Raw genomic sequence first — 18,410 nt, forward strand, 5'->3', positions numbered from 1 at the left:
CTGAGAGAATTATTTTCTTTTGAAGAAGTTAAGTGATCAATTTCTGTCTACCCAAAACTAAAAACAAGCACAAAATTATGAAATCAAGAACAAAATTGGGCATAGGGCTGAAATTATATAATCCTTCCTTTTCATTAGTTTTTTTTTAAAGCAGTTCTAGATTTATAGAAAAATTGAGCAGATAGTATAGAATTCTTATGTTACTCCCCTCCCCCACAGATATAGCTTCCCCTATTGTTAACAACTTAAACATCAGTATGATGCTTTTGTTACGATTAATGAACCAATATATTATTATTAACTGAAGTTCATACTTTATTCAGATTTCTTTTAGTTTTTAATCTGATGTCCCTTTTCTGTTCCAGAATCCCATCCAGGATACCACATTACATTTAGTTGTCATGTCTCCTTAGGCTCTTCTTGGTTGTGATAGTTTCTCAGATTTTCCTTGTTTTTGATGACCTTGAAAGTACTGGTCAAATATTTTGTAGGATGCCCCACTGTTGCAATTTATCTGATATTTTTTCTCATGAGTAGGAAAATGGATTTTTGAGAGAAAGATCACAGAATTCAAGTGCTGTTTTCTTCACATTATGTAAAGGGTACATACTGTCAACATGATTAATGACTGTTAGTATTGGCCTTGCTTACTTGGCTGAAGTAGTGTTTGTCAGCTTTCTCTACTGTAAAGTTTAGTCTTTCCCCCCCATTCCACACTGTACTCTGTGGAAGGAAATCACTATGCAAGAACCCACACTTAAGGAGTGGGAGTTATGCTCCCCCTCCTTTAGGGTAGAGTATCTACATAATTTATTTGGAATTCTTTTGCACACAAGATTTATCTCTTTTTTCCCATTTATTAATTTATTCAATTATTTATTATATCAATTTGAATTCATGGATATTTACTTTATATTATGGATTATAATCCAATACTAGTTTATTTATTTTGTTGTTCAAATTGTTGGAGCTTACATTAGGAGCTCTTTCAGTTGGCTTCCTGTGCCCCTTTTACTTACTCCATCAATAAGGGTGTTTCGGTTTTTGGTTTTTTAAGCACTTCCTTACTTTCTGGCACCACAAGGTATTCCAGGACCATCTTTTAAATTTCCTGCCCTAGTCCTAGAATCGGCCATTTCTCCAAGGGGCCCTGGTTCCTTTCATTTTAATTGAGAATAGTATTAGAAACCAAAATCTGGATACTTGGCATGATACTTGGGGTATCATTTCTAGGCCTTTTCAGACTTTATTTTTGACAGTATATGATTTTTTTTCCAGGCTCTCCTCACCCAGACTCTTTTTTTAAAGGTGTGGGTTTGGTTTTGTTTTGTTTGTTTGGTCTGTTATAGGAAGCCTCAGGAGTAAGTGTGGGTATATAAAAACAGAAGAAAAGTTATTTGAGGCTATTAATCATTATTAGAGGAGGCAAAGATTTTTCCAAATACACAGCTTTATTTTTTTGAAGTCTGTTTCAGATAATGTGTTTTCTCAATATGAAATCCAGTGTAGTGACCTTTCTCTGAAGATTTTCATTGGAAAAGAATGACAGAGAATATAATTGCCACCTTAAGTATGAGATGAATCTCTCTTCAATCTTGGAGAATTTTATAATGTTAAAATGGAATTTCACTGAACTTAATATATATACCTGCCATGGTCTTAGAAAGAAGCATTCCCTTTACCAAAGAAAAGACAAGAGATAATCATAAGTAGATAATTTCATAAGTCTTACATTGAGGAAGGCATTTCTTATTAAGCTGCTATTTACCCTGTAATCATATACTGTAAAAAATAAAGTTTTCCTGAAGCTGGGTTGGTAGTCCAGGAGATGAAATTTGTTATTCAGAAGCAGAAAAGACTGTGGCAGATTGTGGAGGACGTGGGACTTGATTTAGATCTTCAGAGAAATAAAGAATTTGAATTAGTGGAGAGGAAAAAAGAGTATTCCAGGTTGGAGAGAAGCAAGGAAAAAAAAGACTGGAATAATTGTAAGCTTTGCGATTATGTAGTAATTATGTCTTCTTCATTTTTATTTCCCCTTGTATCTGGAGGGTTCATGTTAGGTGTACAGGTGCTCGGTAAATGTACATTGACTGAATGAAACAGTAACAAGTGGTTCTTTCTAGCATCTGTTTCTAGTATCTATGGGAATGCTATTTGTGTGGACAGGAAATCACAAAGAATAGTAAATGAACTCTAGAATCTTAAAAAGTAACTCCCCTCTTCTTTTCCCCAACTTCTTACACATAGTACAGGACAGCAAAATACAGCTTCCAATTATACAGCTGCGTAAAGTATGGGCCGAAGCAGTGCACTATGTGTCTGGGCTAAAAGAAGACTACAGCAGGCTCTTTCAGGGACAGAGAGCAGCAATGTAAGTGGATTCTCTTGTTTATTTACACGCACAATGTCATGTGCATTAATGCTCAAGAATTAATTTTGCCAGTTTTCACTAGTCAATATCCCATGCAATACTATATACTGGGCCAATTTGAAATGTAATATTCTGATCAGACTTGCAGAATTCTTACTAATGGTCTGAAACCATCTAGTTGCAAAAGCTTGACAGTAGTTCCTGAACAGTCCTAGTATAAGAAGATTGTTTTATCAGAGTATCATGGGCAGGAAGTCTTTAGAGACCAGATTCTAGAGATCAGCTGTTTCTCATAGAAACATAGGCTTTAGGCTTATGGATTTGAGTCTTTAAACTTTTGTCTGGTGTTTCTGAAATGCTTATATCTTTTTTTTTTCTTGCTCTGGTTTAGGTTAAGTCTTCTTAGATATAATGCTAACTTGACAAAAATGAAGAACACTTTAATCTCAGCATCTCAGCAACTGAAAGCTAAATTGGAGTTTTTTCACAAAAGCATTCAGCTTGACTTGGAAAGATACAGTGAGCAGATGACTTATGGGATATGTAAGTGTTGGGTAATGTATTTGAAAGAAGTGTCTAGTCTCTTAAAGCCATTTGCTATGTTGCCTTCTTCTTAGCCAGTTGTTTCACTTACATTCATACTAAAACAAGAGAGAGGACATCTCAGATCATCATAAACCCTGTTTGGTTTGAATGTTAGTTGTTTTTTTTTTTTTAACCTTTAGTTGAGCAACTTTATTTCCCCCCTGCCCTCCCTCCCCACCTCCCGTCCCCACCACCACCACCACCACCACCACAGTTGGGCTAAAATTGTTCAGCTTCAGAAAAATACAAAAATGATTTAAGAATTTGCAATTGTCAAACCTCATTTAGAAAATAGATACAAAGTCTGTATTGGGGTGACTTCATAGCCTGGGAAGTCTTAAACTACTTATCTTTCTATAAATAATAACACAAATAATTCCAGAGTTTTTGTTTCCCCCAAACAACCTGCCGTGAAGTCCCACTGTTTTTTATTGTATGCAGCCTCCAGTTTTTCAGTATTTCACTCCAAGTTTATCTCCCTTCAGATGTACTAAGGAAATGTGAAAAGCAGAGTTAAAATTCAAATAATAAACCAAAAGGGTCACCTTCAGCATTTCTATTTTCTTTCATGAAACAAATCTTTTTTTGGGAAATAAATCTGGTTTGTATATTTATCTTGAGCAAGGCATGTGTATTTCAGAATAAATGATCAGCAGTGTCTAGTTGGATAAATAAGTTTACCTACTAAAGCAGGTTCTATGATTGATGTTTTATTTCTATTTGTATATTATAGGCATTCTGATGAATGGCAAAACATTATAATTCTTTTATCAAATTATCTTTGACTTGTCAGTTGTATATCTTATACTGCTGTTTAAAAAGAGTGATGTAGCCCTATGTGTGCTGATGTTAAAAGATCACTTAGGTCTTTAACGGCAGCAATGTTTTAAGTTGGGGAAAAAAGCAAAGAAGGAAAAGTATATAGAGATGGTCCCATTTGTGAGAGAAAAGGATATGTGTCTATGTTAGAAATGACTAACAAAGGGATCCCTGAGGGTGGAGGATGGATGGGAAGAGAGAGACTTTTCTTTTTATACCCCAATATAGTATTTGATTTTTTAAGAAGATCGTGTTCATGTATTACTTTTAAAATGTTCTTTCTTTTTTTTTTTTTAAAGAGAAAATCATCTGTGTTGGCTTCCTAGGGTTGCCATAACAAATTGCTATAAACTGCGTGGCTTAAAACAACAGAAATTTATCATTTCACAGTTTCAGAGGCTTGAAGTCCAGAATCAATGTGTTGGCAGGGCTGTGCTCTCTCTGAAACCTGTGGAGAAGAATCCTTCCTTGATTCTTCCTAGTTTCTGATGGTTTGCCAGCAATCCTTGGCATTCCTTGTCTTGCAGCTGTAGCACTTAAATCTCTGCCTCTGTTGTCAAATGGAGCTTTCCCTTCATGTGTCTGTGTCTGTGTCTCTTCTCCTCTTCTTCTAAGGACACTAGTCATACTGGATTGAGTCCATCTTAATTTAGCTAATTGCATCTGCAGTGACTCTATTTCCAAATAAGGTCAAATTCTGAGGTACTGAGTTAGGACTTCAGCTATCTTTTGGGGGGGACAATTCAACTCATAACTCTGTTTTTGATGTTGATATGGCAAGGAGATGGGTAGGTCAGTAATTAAAGCTATGGCTGTTTCTGAGATAACCAATTAAGACTTTTTTTTTAGCCTCAGAAAAAATGTTAAAAGCATGGAAAGAAATGGAAGAAAAGGCTATCCACTATGCTGAGGTAAAATCATTGAGCTCACTTTGTGTGCTTATTAATTCCTGAGGTCTTCCTTAGAAACTGTCTTTGTAGAGTATTTTTCATGTCATTCCTGAATATCAGCTAAATATCTAGTCGATACTTTGTATATATAGAGGGAAGTACCATAGTGGATGAAAACCAAGGCTTTGGGCAAAAGAGACTAAATTGAAGTCGCACTGAGCTTTAGTTTCCATATGATATTATAGAGACTGTACCTTTTTTTAATAGGGTTATACAGATTAAATGGGAGTGAATAACAGATGGTAGTTATCACTGTTATTTTTATGACTGGTTTAGATAGGATGGCTGGACATCCTGGTTTACCTGGGACAGTTTCAGTTTATACCTGTCTTGCCATAATTATCAATAATACTCTCAAAATTATGCTAGTTTGGACAATAAATTATATGGTCACACTAGGTATAAATCATTCTCTAGGTGGCAGATTCCTTCCTTACCCAGTACATCTGTCTGTGGTCCCACTAAGTTGTTGCTCTTCTTGATGCCAGCACTTCCCTGAGGACATGGGTGGGGCAGTTGGTATCCTGGGTTGGGGAATCCCATGTCTTTATCTTTCTGCATCCTTATTCAAGGCAGTTGGGAACAAGAGGCAATGAAAATCATAGAACTGAGATGCAGTGGTTTTGATGGCCACTTTTTCTTGTTAGTGACACTTCTATCTTTTTGCTTCTCAAGAGGAAAAAGAAAATGCTAGTAGTCTACTGTTGTCAGGAGAGAAAAGAGAGAAGCCTAGGAATAAGTTGGTGCTCATGTGAAAATTACATGTCATAATCCGAAAGATAAAAAGGCTTCACCAAAATCAGTGTTTTACATTAAATCACTTAGTTCTGTTACTGCAGCAAGTCATTCTCTGAGTTCTTTGTGTTGTGTGGTGGTGAGCCTATCATTTCTTTTGTGTTTCATCATATTTTAGGTGGGTGTCATTGGATACCTGGAGGATCAGATCATGTCCCTGCACACTGAAATCATGGAGCTACAGAAGAGCCCCTATGGACGACGTCAGGGAGACTTGATGGAATCTCTGTAAGGGTGAACTCATGTTGTTGGTGTTGGTGTCTGTAATTTTTGGTAGCAGATTATTCGTTCTTTGTATTTCTGGCAGATTAAGTCCATATGTGATTCTTTTCTACAGTTTTCCTTTCCCCAAATATATTGGCATCATATTTAAAAAGGAAGTTCTTTCTTAGTCACAGGAAATTTTGGAAATAACTCTTTGGGTTGACCTTTGCTTTTTAAATCGAAGCATCTTTTCATATGAGTGTTAAGAAATTTTCAAGTATTCTAAATTACAAACTATTTCCCTATTTACCATACTTCTGGTTCAAGGAAGATATTGTCTATTAGATTCCCTAAATAAGGTTAACCTCCTAAGTGTTTTGATTAGAAACTTGAGATTTTTTTCTCTAATCACAGGTCATAATTTTTTCCCATTTAAGTGTTTCTGGTGCAAGGATATTATATATGTGATAGTAGATCAGAGCAGATATGAAGTATTAATATATTAAACTTTACATCTTAAGATCTTGCTTATTACCCAGTGAAATGCTCTGTAAAATATTCATTGGCAATATGTACTTGCTTTAAAATGAGATCATTACTCTATTCAAATAATGTTGTTCATTTCAAGTTGGAGATTATTAAAGTCATTAAACTATCTTCACATATAGAACCTTTTTTTTTCTTTCGTAGGGAACAGCGTGCCATTGATCTATATAAGCAGTTAAAGCACAGACCTTCAGGTAAGACAATTTTTCACAGTACACGAAGGCATTTTAGGAAACCATCACTAGCAAATCTAGGAGACTGGATTTTAAATAAGCTGCAGAATAAATTCCAGTTTTGGTATTGCCATTGAGATGTTTATGGTACAACAGCTTTTAAGTTTGTGAGAATTTAAGAAATTAGGAAGGCAAAGTAAGAAAATTGAAAGAGAAAAAACTTTAAAAGGAAGTGAAAGAAAGGAATGAAAGAGAAAAAAGGAACTCAAAGAAGGGAAAGAGGAAGCAAGAAAATGTGTGGAAAGACGGGAAAAAATAAGTGCTGCTTAAAATTAAAGAGATTGGAAAGAATTTGATACTGTGGGTTCAGGTGTGGAATGGGCAGAGGGATGACCATGTGCTAGGCCAAAGCATTTACTTTGAAAATGATGCCTTCATCTGCATGTGGTCACTGATTGCTTATTTCATTGGCAAAACAATTCTGTTGAACATCTGCTGATACAGAGCATGTTCTGCTGGAAAGAGCACTGGTTGAGAATCGGAAGGCTTGAATTCTAGATAGGGCACTTTACTGACCAAGTGACCTCAGGCAAATAACCTTTTCTCCCTGTATCTCATTTCCCTCTTCTGCAAAATGGGGTTGAAACCTAGCTTTCCTAACTCAGTGACTGTATGTGGCAATGTATTTGAGAGGATGTTTGTGAAAGTGCTTTGAAAACTATAAAGTATTATGTATGTGCAAGATATTATCCTTCAGTTAAAAACTGATTTGTTTTGAAGGGTTATAGAAGAAATAAAAGGTGAAGTCTGTGCCCTAATTTGCTATATACTGAAATTTAAAAAAAACAAACAAAACCCATAAGTTTTACACCTTAAAATTTACAAACACATGCAAATTAATATACATCTTAAATTGTATTTAACAAATATCAAAATTTCCTCTATGTTGGTTTTTATTGTAGTGGAATTTGTTCAGTTAATTTCTACATTTATGAGGTACTATACAATAGGCATCTAACCCTGACTGGAGGTCAGGGTTGGTTAGAGGAGGTTTCCTGCAGGAGATGATATCTGAGATGAGCCTTAAAGGATAAGTAGCAGTAGCTCGGTGAAAGGAGGTAGGCTCTTGCATATATAAGTATAATGGGTAAAGACATATACATGTAACAGCATGTTTGAGGAGATGCAGCGTGACTGGATTGTAGTTTCAGAAGGAGAGATGTGGCTGGATAATAAAGGATTTGGTATGTCATAGTAACGATTTTGGATTTCATCATGTTGGCAAAGAGAAACCCTAAAAAGTTTTAAGCAGGGGAATGACATGATCAGATTAGCATTTTAGAAATACTGCTCTGGTAGCATTGTGGATAATGGATTAAAGGGAGGCTGTGCTAGAGATGCTTATTAGTTATAAGGTTGTTGAAGTAATCATGGCTCAGGATAAGGCGGGTCATTAGCTAAGGCAAAGAGCCTGAACTGTGGCAGTGGGGTGAAGAGGAGGAGGGTAAGGGCAAGAGAGAGATTTAGGAGGTAGAACTGATAGTATTGGGTGATGGATTTAATATGGGTGGTAGGAGATGGGGTAGAGAATCATGGATGCCTGCCAAGTTTCTGGCTAGAGCAGCTGGGTGCATGGTAGGACCACTCACCATAATAGGAAGTATAGGAAAATGATAGACTTAATGGGAAAAGAACATGAGTTCATTTTTGTACATGTTGATGTTAAGGTGTCAGTGAGACATTCAAATAGAGATGTCTAGTAGTATTATATATGTATGTATGTATATATGTATGTATGTATATATGCATGTATATATGAACACACATACATATACATGCATACACACACACACACACACAGAGACGTGTACATATATATATGGATTTAGTAGAGAAGTCTAGGCTAGGTATTTAGCTATTTTGAGAGTAATCAGCCATAGGAATAAAGTGATCATCTTGAAAAAGTATGTTGAATAAGAAAACCAAGGATGGAATCATAGGGAATACCAACATTCAAGAAATGGCTAGAAGCAGAAGAGCCTACAAATATTGAGAAATGGCTCAAATATGTAGCAGGAATGATATTGGAATAGGACAGAGAGAGTTTCAAGAAGAAAGTGATCAGTAGGGTGAAATGCTACAGAGATGTGGGTAATAAAAATGATAATGAAAATATTCACTGGACTTAGTAGTTTGGATATCATTGGTGATCCTGGTAAAATAATGGCCTTTTGGGAACAGAAACCAGATTATAGTTGGCTGAGGAGGGAGCGGGACAGGAGGGAATGGAGAAGTCAGTCTAGATCAGCAATTCTCAAAGTGTGGCTCATGAACCCCTGAGGATTCCTGAAACCTTTTCAGAGGAGTCAGTGAGGTCAAAACTGTTTTCATAATACTAGGATGTTATTTGCCTTTTTTACTATGTTGACATTTTCACTGATGCTGCAAAAGCATTGGTGGGTAAACAGCTTGCACCTTGCTTAGCATGAATGAAGGCATGAGCACCAAAGTATGCTAGTAGTCATTGATTTTCACTAACATGCATTCATAGTTTTAAAAAAATACCAGTTTTATTTAAGAGTGTCCTTGGTAAAGCAGTAAAATTTCTATTTAAATCTCAACCCTTGAGTATATGTCTTTTTAATATTCTGTGTGATAAAATGGGAAGTATTCATAAAGTGCTTCTGCTACATACTGAGGTATGATGGTTGTCTTAAGGAAAACCACTTCAGTGGTTGTTTACATTGCTGTTGACCAGCCTCTTCTTTAATGGAACACCATTTTTACTTGGAACAATGACTGTCAGAAAAACTACGGTTATTCAGATTTGGTTATGAGGCAGATATTTTCTAAAAATTAATGGATCATACCTATCACTTGAAGGAAAAAAGGCAACAGTATTGTCAGTGATAAAATTCCATGTTTCCAGCAAAAAATTAAAATGTAGGAAAATGTCTATCCATCAGCTGAAATTTGTCAGCTTCCCAATACTTAAATGCTTTTCTGATAAGATTGGTGGTGATATTAAAAAGATTTGCAAAAATTTAAAACAATGCCAATGCTCTCACTAAATTTTGAGGAGGAAATACAGTTATTTTGAATACAAATGTATTAATAGGTGAGTTTATTGTTATTTTTAAATGAATAAATTAATATTTTTGTATTTCTCAGTTTAATTCCTGAAGAACACTTTGGAGTTGTTAAGAATTTTTGAGTGTAGGTGTCCTGAGACCAGTAAGTTTGAGAACTGGTTATCTAGGCTATTCTTTCCAGAAGCTTGGCTGTTAAGGAAAGAAGAGAGGTGAGCAGCTAGGAGGAGATGAAGAATCAAGGGAGGTCAGTTTTCAGAAGAAAGACTTGAGCTTATTTATGTGCTTGGGGCCAAAAGCCTGTGGAGAGGGAAGTCTCTGAACAAGTTTGAGAGGCTGACTCCAGAGAATAGTAGGAGGTGTTGGGCTTGTTGCCACTGATAATTGCCGGGGGGGGGGGGGGGGGATGTGTGTGGATACAGACACTTATGTGGGTATAGGGGTTGGAAGGTGAGGATCTTACTGCTTTATGTCCTCCTATCCCGAAGTAAGAAGTGGGTTTATCTGTAATTGAAGAGGTGTGACGTCGTAGATTTAAGGAGTATGCTAAAGATTTTTGAAAGCTGGTGTGTGCAATGGCAGATGTTGCTGATCCAAGACATTTATTAAGAATCCAGAGCAGGGCTTCCCTGGTGGCGCAGTGGTTGAGAGTCCGCCTGCCGATGCAGGGGACACGGGTTCGTGCCCCGGTCCGGGAAGATGCCACATCCCGTGGAGCGGCTGGGCCCGTGAGCCATGGCCACTGAGCCTGCGCGTCCGGAGCCTGTGCTCCGCAATGGGAGAGGCCACAACAGTGAGAGGCCCGCATACCGCAAAAAAAAAAAGAATCCAGAGCAGAAGTGAAACCCTGTGAATTAGTAGTTACAACAGAGAGAATGATAGTACAATTTTTTTGTTGGTAGTGGTTAGTAGCTTGGATACAGAAACTGATAGAGCAGGTGGTTAGACTGATGTAGGGTTAGGATCTTGCTGACAAGAGGACAGAAAAGTTGAAGATATTGACAAAAAAGTGATGTAAGTGATAAAGTTGTGGTTAGAGTTAAATATTGAAATTTAAGATTTCAAATAGAGCAAGGCTAATTTTTTTTTTCTTTAATCGATATTCATTACTCTCTTCTGGCCAATGAATCAGATTTTGCAGATGAAGGTATATAAAATTCCATCCATTGACTCAGTGGATTAACTTTCCACAGTCATTGATAACATTTGTTTGGATTATTTTTATAAAAACTTTGCAGTAGCCATGCATATCAGCATATCACAGGGCCTAGAAATAAACTTGCTATCCAGATAGCTTCTTTGAACTGATAGTCACCTTGAGTGACAAACTAGTTGTGACAAGAAGTTTTGTCTATTGTTGGGGCTTATGTAATCACACTTGAGGTATAGTTTTTGGTGTCTTTTCCAGTTTAGAGTTGCCTTGAGACTTTTGTTCAGCTGAAAATGGTGAAAACCAACTTTCTTCATTCTTTATGTTGGAGTAGGTTAAAGTTCTAAGGTCTTTGACCATCTAAAAGAGGTAGTTATATGGGAAAGCTGTTGGGCCTAGCCCGTGGGATTTATGAAGAAGTGCTGTTTGGAGAGGAGCCTTTTTGGAGTCTCTGTATCTGGTTGTTGTTGAGGGAGAGACAAAGAAAAAGATGTGTGGGGAATCAAGTTGAGTGCTAGGTGAAGTCTTTGCAGTGCTAACAAAGGACAACTTTTTTTAAACCTCTTTTTCGATACTCCATTCATAGTAAAATGTGGGTAACAACAGTAGCCATCTCACAGGACTCCTGTGAGGGTTAAATGAGAAAATTTTAAGTAGAGAATAGTAAATAATAATAATAATAGTTTTGCATTTGAGACTAATTATTGTCCGGGGAAATACCAGCATGATCCATGAGCAACTTCCAATGTTTTAAAATTTAAATAACCATTTTCTGAAATATTACAATTAATTGTAGTTGTTTGTTTGTTTTTTAAATGAGATGGCATCTATAACGGTAGAACCTACTCACTGTGACCACACAGCCATCCCATTTGAGGACATTTGTCAACTGCCTGTTTGCTTTAAGATTTCATACTACCCTCAAACTGAATTTTCAAGGTGTCTACAGGTCCTTTTATTAGTGCATCAGATTTGGCTTAAGTTGGTCAGCTTTTTTCAACGTTTTCATGGGTATAAACAGATGGCTAAACATGAAATTCCAAGCAAGCCTAGCTGGGATTCCTTCCTTTAAGTCAGTGAAAGTTTGATGAATTGTCTTACTACTTCTAAACAAATTATGTTAATCATCCAAGAAAAAATGATCTCTTGTCCAGAAAGCTGCATATGTGTCTGGGGCTCGGGTTAGTATGGGTTAAGGTAGCCAAGATGATTCTTCTTATAACTGAAGATACAGTGATAAATCTATATATACATTATATACACACAAACACACAGACTTCATTTTTAGTTATATGATTATTTATAGATATATAATCTTAAAATCTTTTATCTTAATTTAGCTTTGAAATTAAATGGAGATGTTAATTAAAACTAGTTTCAGATTTTTAGGAATTTTTTGTTTGGAGGCTGATATGTTCACGCAGAAGAGAGGTTATACCTACTGACTGAGATCTTTTATAGATCACTCCTACAGCGACAGCACGGAGATGGTGAAAATCATTGTGCATACTGTGCAGACTCAGGATCGGGTTCTCAAGGAGCTGTTCGGTCATTTGAGGTAGAAATATTGTTTTCCTTACTGTTGAAAAGCCAGGATACTTTTATCATGTTCCTTTCAAAGTGTAATACCCTTTTCTGGTAAATATACTAGAACCAGGAAGAGTACTGGCAGTACGTTGGGAACCCTGACCACAGCTGCATGCATTTATGTGTCCTGTTTGTGTGCATTGCTTTGCAGATCAGTCATTAAATCTATGCTGATTGTGATTCATTCCCCCAGCTGGGTTTGGGATTATGGGGTACAGTCTTGGGGGATGTATAAATGTCTGACACAGATTTTACCTCTCCAGCAAGTTGTTGGGCTGTAAGCAGAAGATTATTGATCTACTGCCCAAGGTGGAAATGGCCCTCAGTAACATCAAAGAAGCTGACAATACTGTCATGTTTATGCAGGGAAAGAGGCAGAAAGAAATATGGCATCTCCTTAAAATTGCCTGTGTAAGTAATTTTTAATGAATTATGTAATATGACATTGATTTGCTGTTACTCCCTGCAAAAGGGATTTTTATCAGCATGATCTGTGTCCTCTTGAAGACATGTGTATTTTTTTTTTACATCTTTATTGGAGTATAATTGCTTTACAATGGTGTGTTAGTTTCTGCTTTATAACAAAGTGAATCAGTTATACATATACATATGTTCCCATATCTCTTCCCTCTTGCGTCTCCCTCCCTCCCCCTCCCTATCCCACCCCGCCAGGCGGTCACAGAGCACGGAGCTGATCTCCCTGTGCTATGCAGCTGCTTCCCACTAGCTATCTACCTTAGGTTTGGTAGTGTATATATGTCCATGCCTCTTCCTCGCTTTGTCACAGCTTACCCTTCCCCCTCCCCATATCCTCAAGTCCATTCTCTAGTAGGTCTGTGTCTTTATTCCTGTCTTATCCCTAGGTTCTTCATGACCCTTTTTTTTTTTTTTCTTAAATTCCATATATAAGGACATGTGTATTTTATGTTGGGTTGATGCTCATGTTCTTTGCTTGGTGTCTCCCTAGCAATTCTGATACAGGACTTCATGATCATCTTTCATTCTCTCTCTCCTTTCCGGTTTCCTGTTTTTATACTCCTCTCAACCCTAGACCACTGTGGTATCCCAACCCAATTTGGGGGTAGCTGTGCCTGACTAGATTAAAAAAACTAGTCCTTTGTTCAACTGGAGATTTTTTTTTCCAACTAAAGTAGAATAGAAGGATAGATACATTTAGTTTTAGTCAATGAAGAAAGGGGTCAAGGACAGGATAGTTAGTAGGGGTGTGTAAGAGTAGAGATAAATTTATACAGAAATAGTCTGGTTATGCATAAAAGTAGTGATAGAAATGTTAAGTCTTAGGAATATGAATGTGTGGAGGTGCTTGCCTGTAATCTTTTTTTTTTTTTTTTTCCTTCAGACACAGAGCTCTGCTCGGTCCCTTGTAGGATCCAGTCTAGAAGGTGTAACCCCTCAGGCATCAGCATGGCTGCCCACAACTTCAGCAGAACGTGAACATCCTCTGTCATGCGTGGTAACTCCTCAAGATGGGTGGGTTCACTTTGTTAAAATAGATAGTTGTATTTTCAAGAGCAGTGGTAGGAATGAGGCAGTAGAGTGCAGTGGTTAAGACATATTCTTCACTGCCTTATAGACCAGGATTGAATCCTGATTGTCTCTTTGTAATAACCTTATACAGTTAACTTGACTCTTTTAATGTTCACATTTCCTTACCTGTAAAATGGGAAGTGTTGTGAAAATTCAGCTAGACAGTGTATATAAAATGCTGGGGAAGTGAATCTTCAGCAAATGTTACTTCTTATTAGCTCAGTCCAGGTTCTAAGTTCTTTATCTGTTATTGGCTTATCAAATCTTTTAGCCAAACTATATTCCTCACTTAACCATTTATCTCTGAGAAATTATGCTATCTTTTTGAAGTTATTATTTTAGGGCCCTTGATCAACCCTCTAATGGAATTGAGTTTAATCTACTCATTTTATAACTTAGTATTTCTAAAATGACTTTTTTCAGTGCCTTAAATCATTTTTGCAAATAACTCGTTTGAAGTCCTATATTTTCTTTTAATTCCTACTCTTCTGCTAAAAGCTGAATGACTATCCATTTCTGTTATTTTTCTCAGCATAAGATGTGCCGTATCCAGAGCCATTGGCTCTTTGCTAGCTTGTGTATTGTCACTTTTCTCACAACTCATGGAGACCTCTACAATACCAGCATTTCCTGGAAGCTCTGCCCATAATTAGTTTTGCAGAGGTGCAGCCATGTAACATCACTGCTCAGGAGGTCATGCAGTTGCACATTCTGTACTCTGCTTTTATGAGAGAAAAGCACATGGCAGGAAGGCAAGCTGATACCAGGTATTTTATCTTCTTAAAGAAAGCAAGCTCCAGGGTATATCTCGGGGCCATTATACATTTGGCCTGATGTAATACATCCACAGCTACAGCATAGGCTATAATTAATTATATGGACTTGAGGAAATATTCCATTAATCAGAATTGACACAAATAAAATTTAATACCTTTTTGCTTTCATTAAAGGCATGTAGGTTTATTAGGGGATGCAAATGGTTGCAAATGTTACCTCTGTACAAGTGATTTTCAATGTGAGGTTGTGGTTGTTTGCAAAAGTATATTCAACAGGAATTTTTAAATACATTTTCCAGTAGGAATACATTATAAAGGAAAACTTCAAATGTACCCGCGGTACTTAACCACCAAGGATTGGGAACTGTTGGCCTCAGTTTTTCTATCTGTTGAATAAGCTGGATGAGAATTTAGTTCTAAGCTAATAATGACTATCTTCCATGGCTTAGAACTGATTCTAGTCGGGTAGGGACTGAGGGTTAGTAAAAGGTAAGGATGGAGGCCATATGGAAGAGGGAAGTGTAGAAGGTGGAAACCAAATTCAGGATTTCCTTCAAATACAAACTTCAGGGATACTTCTTGGTTCTGGGCAGCTCCCCTGTCACAGGTTTCTTCTGCTGTCCTCAGGAATCAGCTTGCTTGTTTGCTTTCTCATTGCTGTCATCTGTATTTTCCAAACAGTTTTTTTCACCTTCCCTGATATTTGCAGAAAAGATTGTACTTTTGTATCTCCTCCCCTACATGTGTATCTCTGAAGTAAGCATGCTGATGTTTTTTACTACTTATAAGGAAAGGGAAATGTTTCAGAAACAAAGAGATCTTTCATCTAGCTGTGCCACAGGATCTCTCTTTTTTTCCCCCCAGTGAGCATTTTCAGGGGGAAAAAGTTGTATATAAGTGCCACTTATATTTCAGAGGAAAATCAGATTGCAGTTATAGTGGACTCACTATTATTAGAGCTGGGCAGAGGCAGCAGCTTGGAGTAACAGGACTCTTGCCTGTGGGTGGGAGGGATGAGGAAACTGAAGACTACAGGAATCAGCTGCATTGGGTTGCAGGGTTGCAGTGTTGTCGGAAGGGCAGAATCATCCTGACCCTGAAGACCAGAAAATAGAGGAAATTCGTATGCCTCTTTGCTTTCATTCCACAGGGAGACTTTAGCACAAATAATAGAAGAAAATTTGAACTGTCTTGGCCATTTAAGCACTATTATGCATGAAGCAAATGAGAAACAGGGCAACAGTATGATGGTAAGTTTTATATGGATACGGATGTCTGTTTTAGGTATGTTGGGTGCAAAGGATTTAACTTTCCATGCTAGATTTATCTGGCATTTGGGATGCAGATGGGGAATAGAACTCAGAGGAAAGAGCATTTGAGGAATGCTTGATCTCAACTCCCCATCTTCTCTTATTCATGGATATACTAGGATTATGTCATCAGTTATCTTCAACAATAGCATTTTTGGTCAAGTTAAATGAGTAGTGAGCTTTCTTTGCAGTGTGACCACTGAAATCGAATGGTTTGTACTTTTTGCTTCAGCAATCAATTTTCTCCAATAAGATTGGACATGATTTGTACTGTAATTCAAATATAGTAACTGCTGTATGCAAAATGAATGTTAATATGGTTATAATTTATAGAAGTGTTTATATGAAGATTTGGTTACTGTGAATTATTGATTTGTTAAAACTTGGAGAAATTACAAGAAAATGTTTACTGGATTAACTTTCACTACATTTAGTCTTGATGTTAATTCTTTGTTATTTCCTCTTTAATTATTTGCTTCAAATATTTATAAAAACTCTGAAATTTTTTTTTAGTTAGCAGAAAAGGTAAACTAAACTCTTTAATTGCAACTTATTTGTACTTTTGGTTTTTCAACTTTTGATTATAAAATGTCCAAATATACAGAAAACTTGCAGAAATGAACACCCATATACCTACCACTTTTAGTCAATATCTAATTGTATCTTTTTCATGCCTGGTTTTAGAATCTTGATTGGAGTTGGTTAACAGAATGACTTGCCACTTACTGACCCAAACGTATGAAGTTGTTGCTGCAAATGTTGGAAATTTGTTTTTCTCTTATGAAACCATTCTTCAGACACCCATCAATGGAAGAAATGACTATGATCAGAAACTACACATGATTTCACAGTGCAATATTTTGACTGGGTAATTTTAACCTCTGAACAGACAGAATTTAATGACTCAGTGGACTTGTTTAAATACTACAGCTACTTAGGAGCATCGTTGGAATCCATTTGTCTTCAAACTTGATAAAACATTACTTATTTAACTTGACTATCTTTCAACATTTCACTTTTGGGCATAAGGCCAAAGTAATGTATACAGAGAAGAAAATCTCAACTAACATGTATTCTAAGTAAAAATTGTTTGCCTGTGTTTCTGTGGAAGAGACTGTTTGCAAGTAGAATTGTACTTCTTGAAGAATAAACCCTACCTCCTTGTGTTGCACTCAACAATGCTTTTCCCGGCATCATAAGGAGTTAGTTTAATCCCATTTTCAATTTCAATCCCAAATGCACATTTGACTGTATCCCTTTCCTACAGAAGGGATTGTGCATCTGTGCCTTTAATACCAGTTGATTCTTTCAAATCTTGTTAAGTGTGCTATGTGTATATGTATTTAAGATGTACATTTAATAATATCAGAGAAAAGATGCCTGTTAATTTATAATGTATTTGAAAGCTTATCTATGTTTTCATTTGTATAAATGGGTCTTTTGTTTAAGGAATCTTTCATGTCTTGTCATATAAATTTATAAAGGTCTGTACTCCCGATCTGTAATTCCAAAATGCAAAAAGCTCTGATAACAAGTTTTTTCATAAGTTTGGTGACAGAATTCACCTGCTTGCACATCCAACGTGAACTGACATTGAATCTATCCCATTTAGTGTGAATATTCTTTTTTTTTTTTTTTTTTTTTGCTGTAGAAATATTAACGTGTTTGCTTGTTTGGGGGTAGGGTGCTGCCACAGACCCTGCCTGGGGTTTATGTAGTATGGCATATGCACTGAATTACTTTTCTAAAAATCTGAAAATTTCATAATTCTGAAACACCTGGCCCCAAGGGTTTCAGATAAAGGATTGTGGGTCTATCATCTGTTAAATAATTTAGAAGGTGTTACTTGTTTAAAGAAAAATGTGAAATTCTTTTGTATTTTAGACAGTTTTTCACTTTGTGTATTAAATAATTTTTAAATTACTTTTTGAACCTCTATTCACTAAAATCAGATTATAATAATTGAATATGCTTTGGGAAAATGTGAAGATTCTGTGAAGCAGCGTTGGAGCACAGAATAACATAATGGGCTCTCAGTGTACTTTCCTTAGGAATGAAACAGGACTTATGGTAAAGACAGTATTGGGTAGCTTCTTTAATATACTCTTTTCTCCTGAGATGTCCTATCAACACTATCCATGTCTAAAAACTGTGCTCATACCTTGCCCTATAAACTGCTGTCTTAGTTACACCATCCCCATTTTTGCTAGTAGTGTCATTTTCCCAGTCATCTAAGTTTGAGACCTTGGGGTCGTCTTCTCCTAACTCTAGTCATCTGGTACTGCTGTTTCTCTGAATATGGACATTCTGACTACCAGCCGTTAAAATAGGCAGTCTCTCTCTTGCTTCTCCAGTTCTAGAAGGTTTTAATCAATAAACATTTATTGGGTACCTATTGCTTGGAAGATATTGAGCAAAATGGGAAGATCAGAAAAGTTAACACAGGCAGTACAATAAGAATGTTTATGTGGAATGAAATTATTGTTAAAGGATTTTTTAAATGA

General features: G+C 36.6%; 1 protein-coding gene across 5 annotated transcripts in view; it reads left to right on the forward strand.

Annotated features, from left to right (window-relative positions):
- Positions 1–18,235, forward strand: part of CHUK (component of inhibitor of nuclear factor kappa B kinase complex) — a 35,574-nt gene extending 17,339 nt beyond the window's left edge. The window contains exons 12-21 of one of the 5 annotated variants that reach the window (XR_009522403.1): positions 2,251–2,374; positions 2,766–2,917; positions 4,628–4,689; positions 5,642–5,751; positions 6,418–6,467; positions 12,147–12,243; positions 12,536–12,683; positions 13,633–13,763; positions 14,353–14,587; positions 15,747–15,825. Coding sequence is in view for 4 of the 5 variants with exons in the window: in XM_060034254.1 (XP_059890237.1) it covers positions 2,251–2,374; positions 2,766–2,917; positions 4,628–4,689; positions 5,642–5,751; positions 6,418–6,467; positions 12,147–12,243; positions 12,536–12,683; positions 13,633–13,763; positions 15,747–15,975 (1,103 nt within the window). In the remaining variant the exon portion in view is untranslated. Of the gene's footprint in view, positions 1–2,250; positions 2,375–2,765; positions 2,918–4,627; positions 4,690–5,641; positions 5,752–6,417; positions 6,468–12,146; positions 12,244–12,535; positions 12,684–13,632; positions 13,764–14,352; positions 14,588–15,746; positions 16,348–16,590 lie in introns of those variants that run through there. The other 4 variants (XM_060034256.1, XM_060034255.1, XM_060034254.1 and 1 more) reach the window with 4 other exon arrangements.
- The last annotated feature ends 175 nt before the right edge of the window (positions 18,236–18,410 follow it).

The sequence above is a fragment of the Delphinus delphis genome, chromosome 16 (assembly GCF_949987515.2).
Source record: "Delphinus delphis chromosome 16, mDelDel1.2, whole genome shotgun sequence".
Classification (NCBI taxonomy): Eukaryota; Metazoa; Chordata; class Mammalia; order Artiodactyla; family Delphinidae; genus Delphinus; species Delphinus delphis.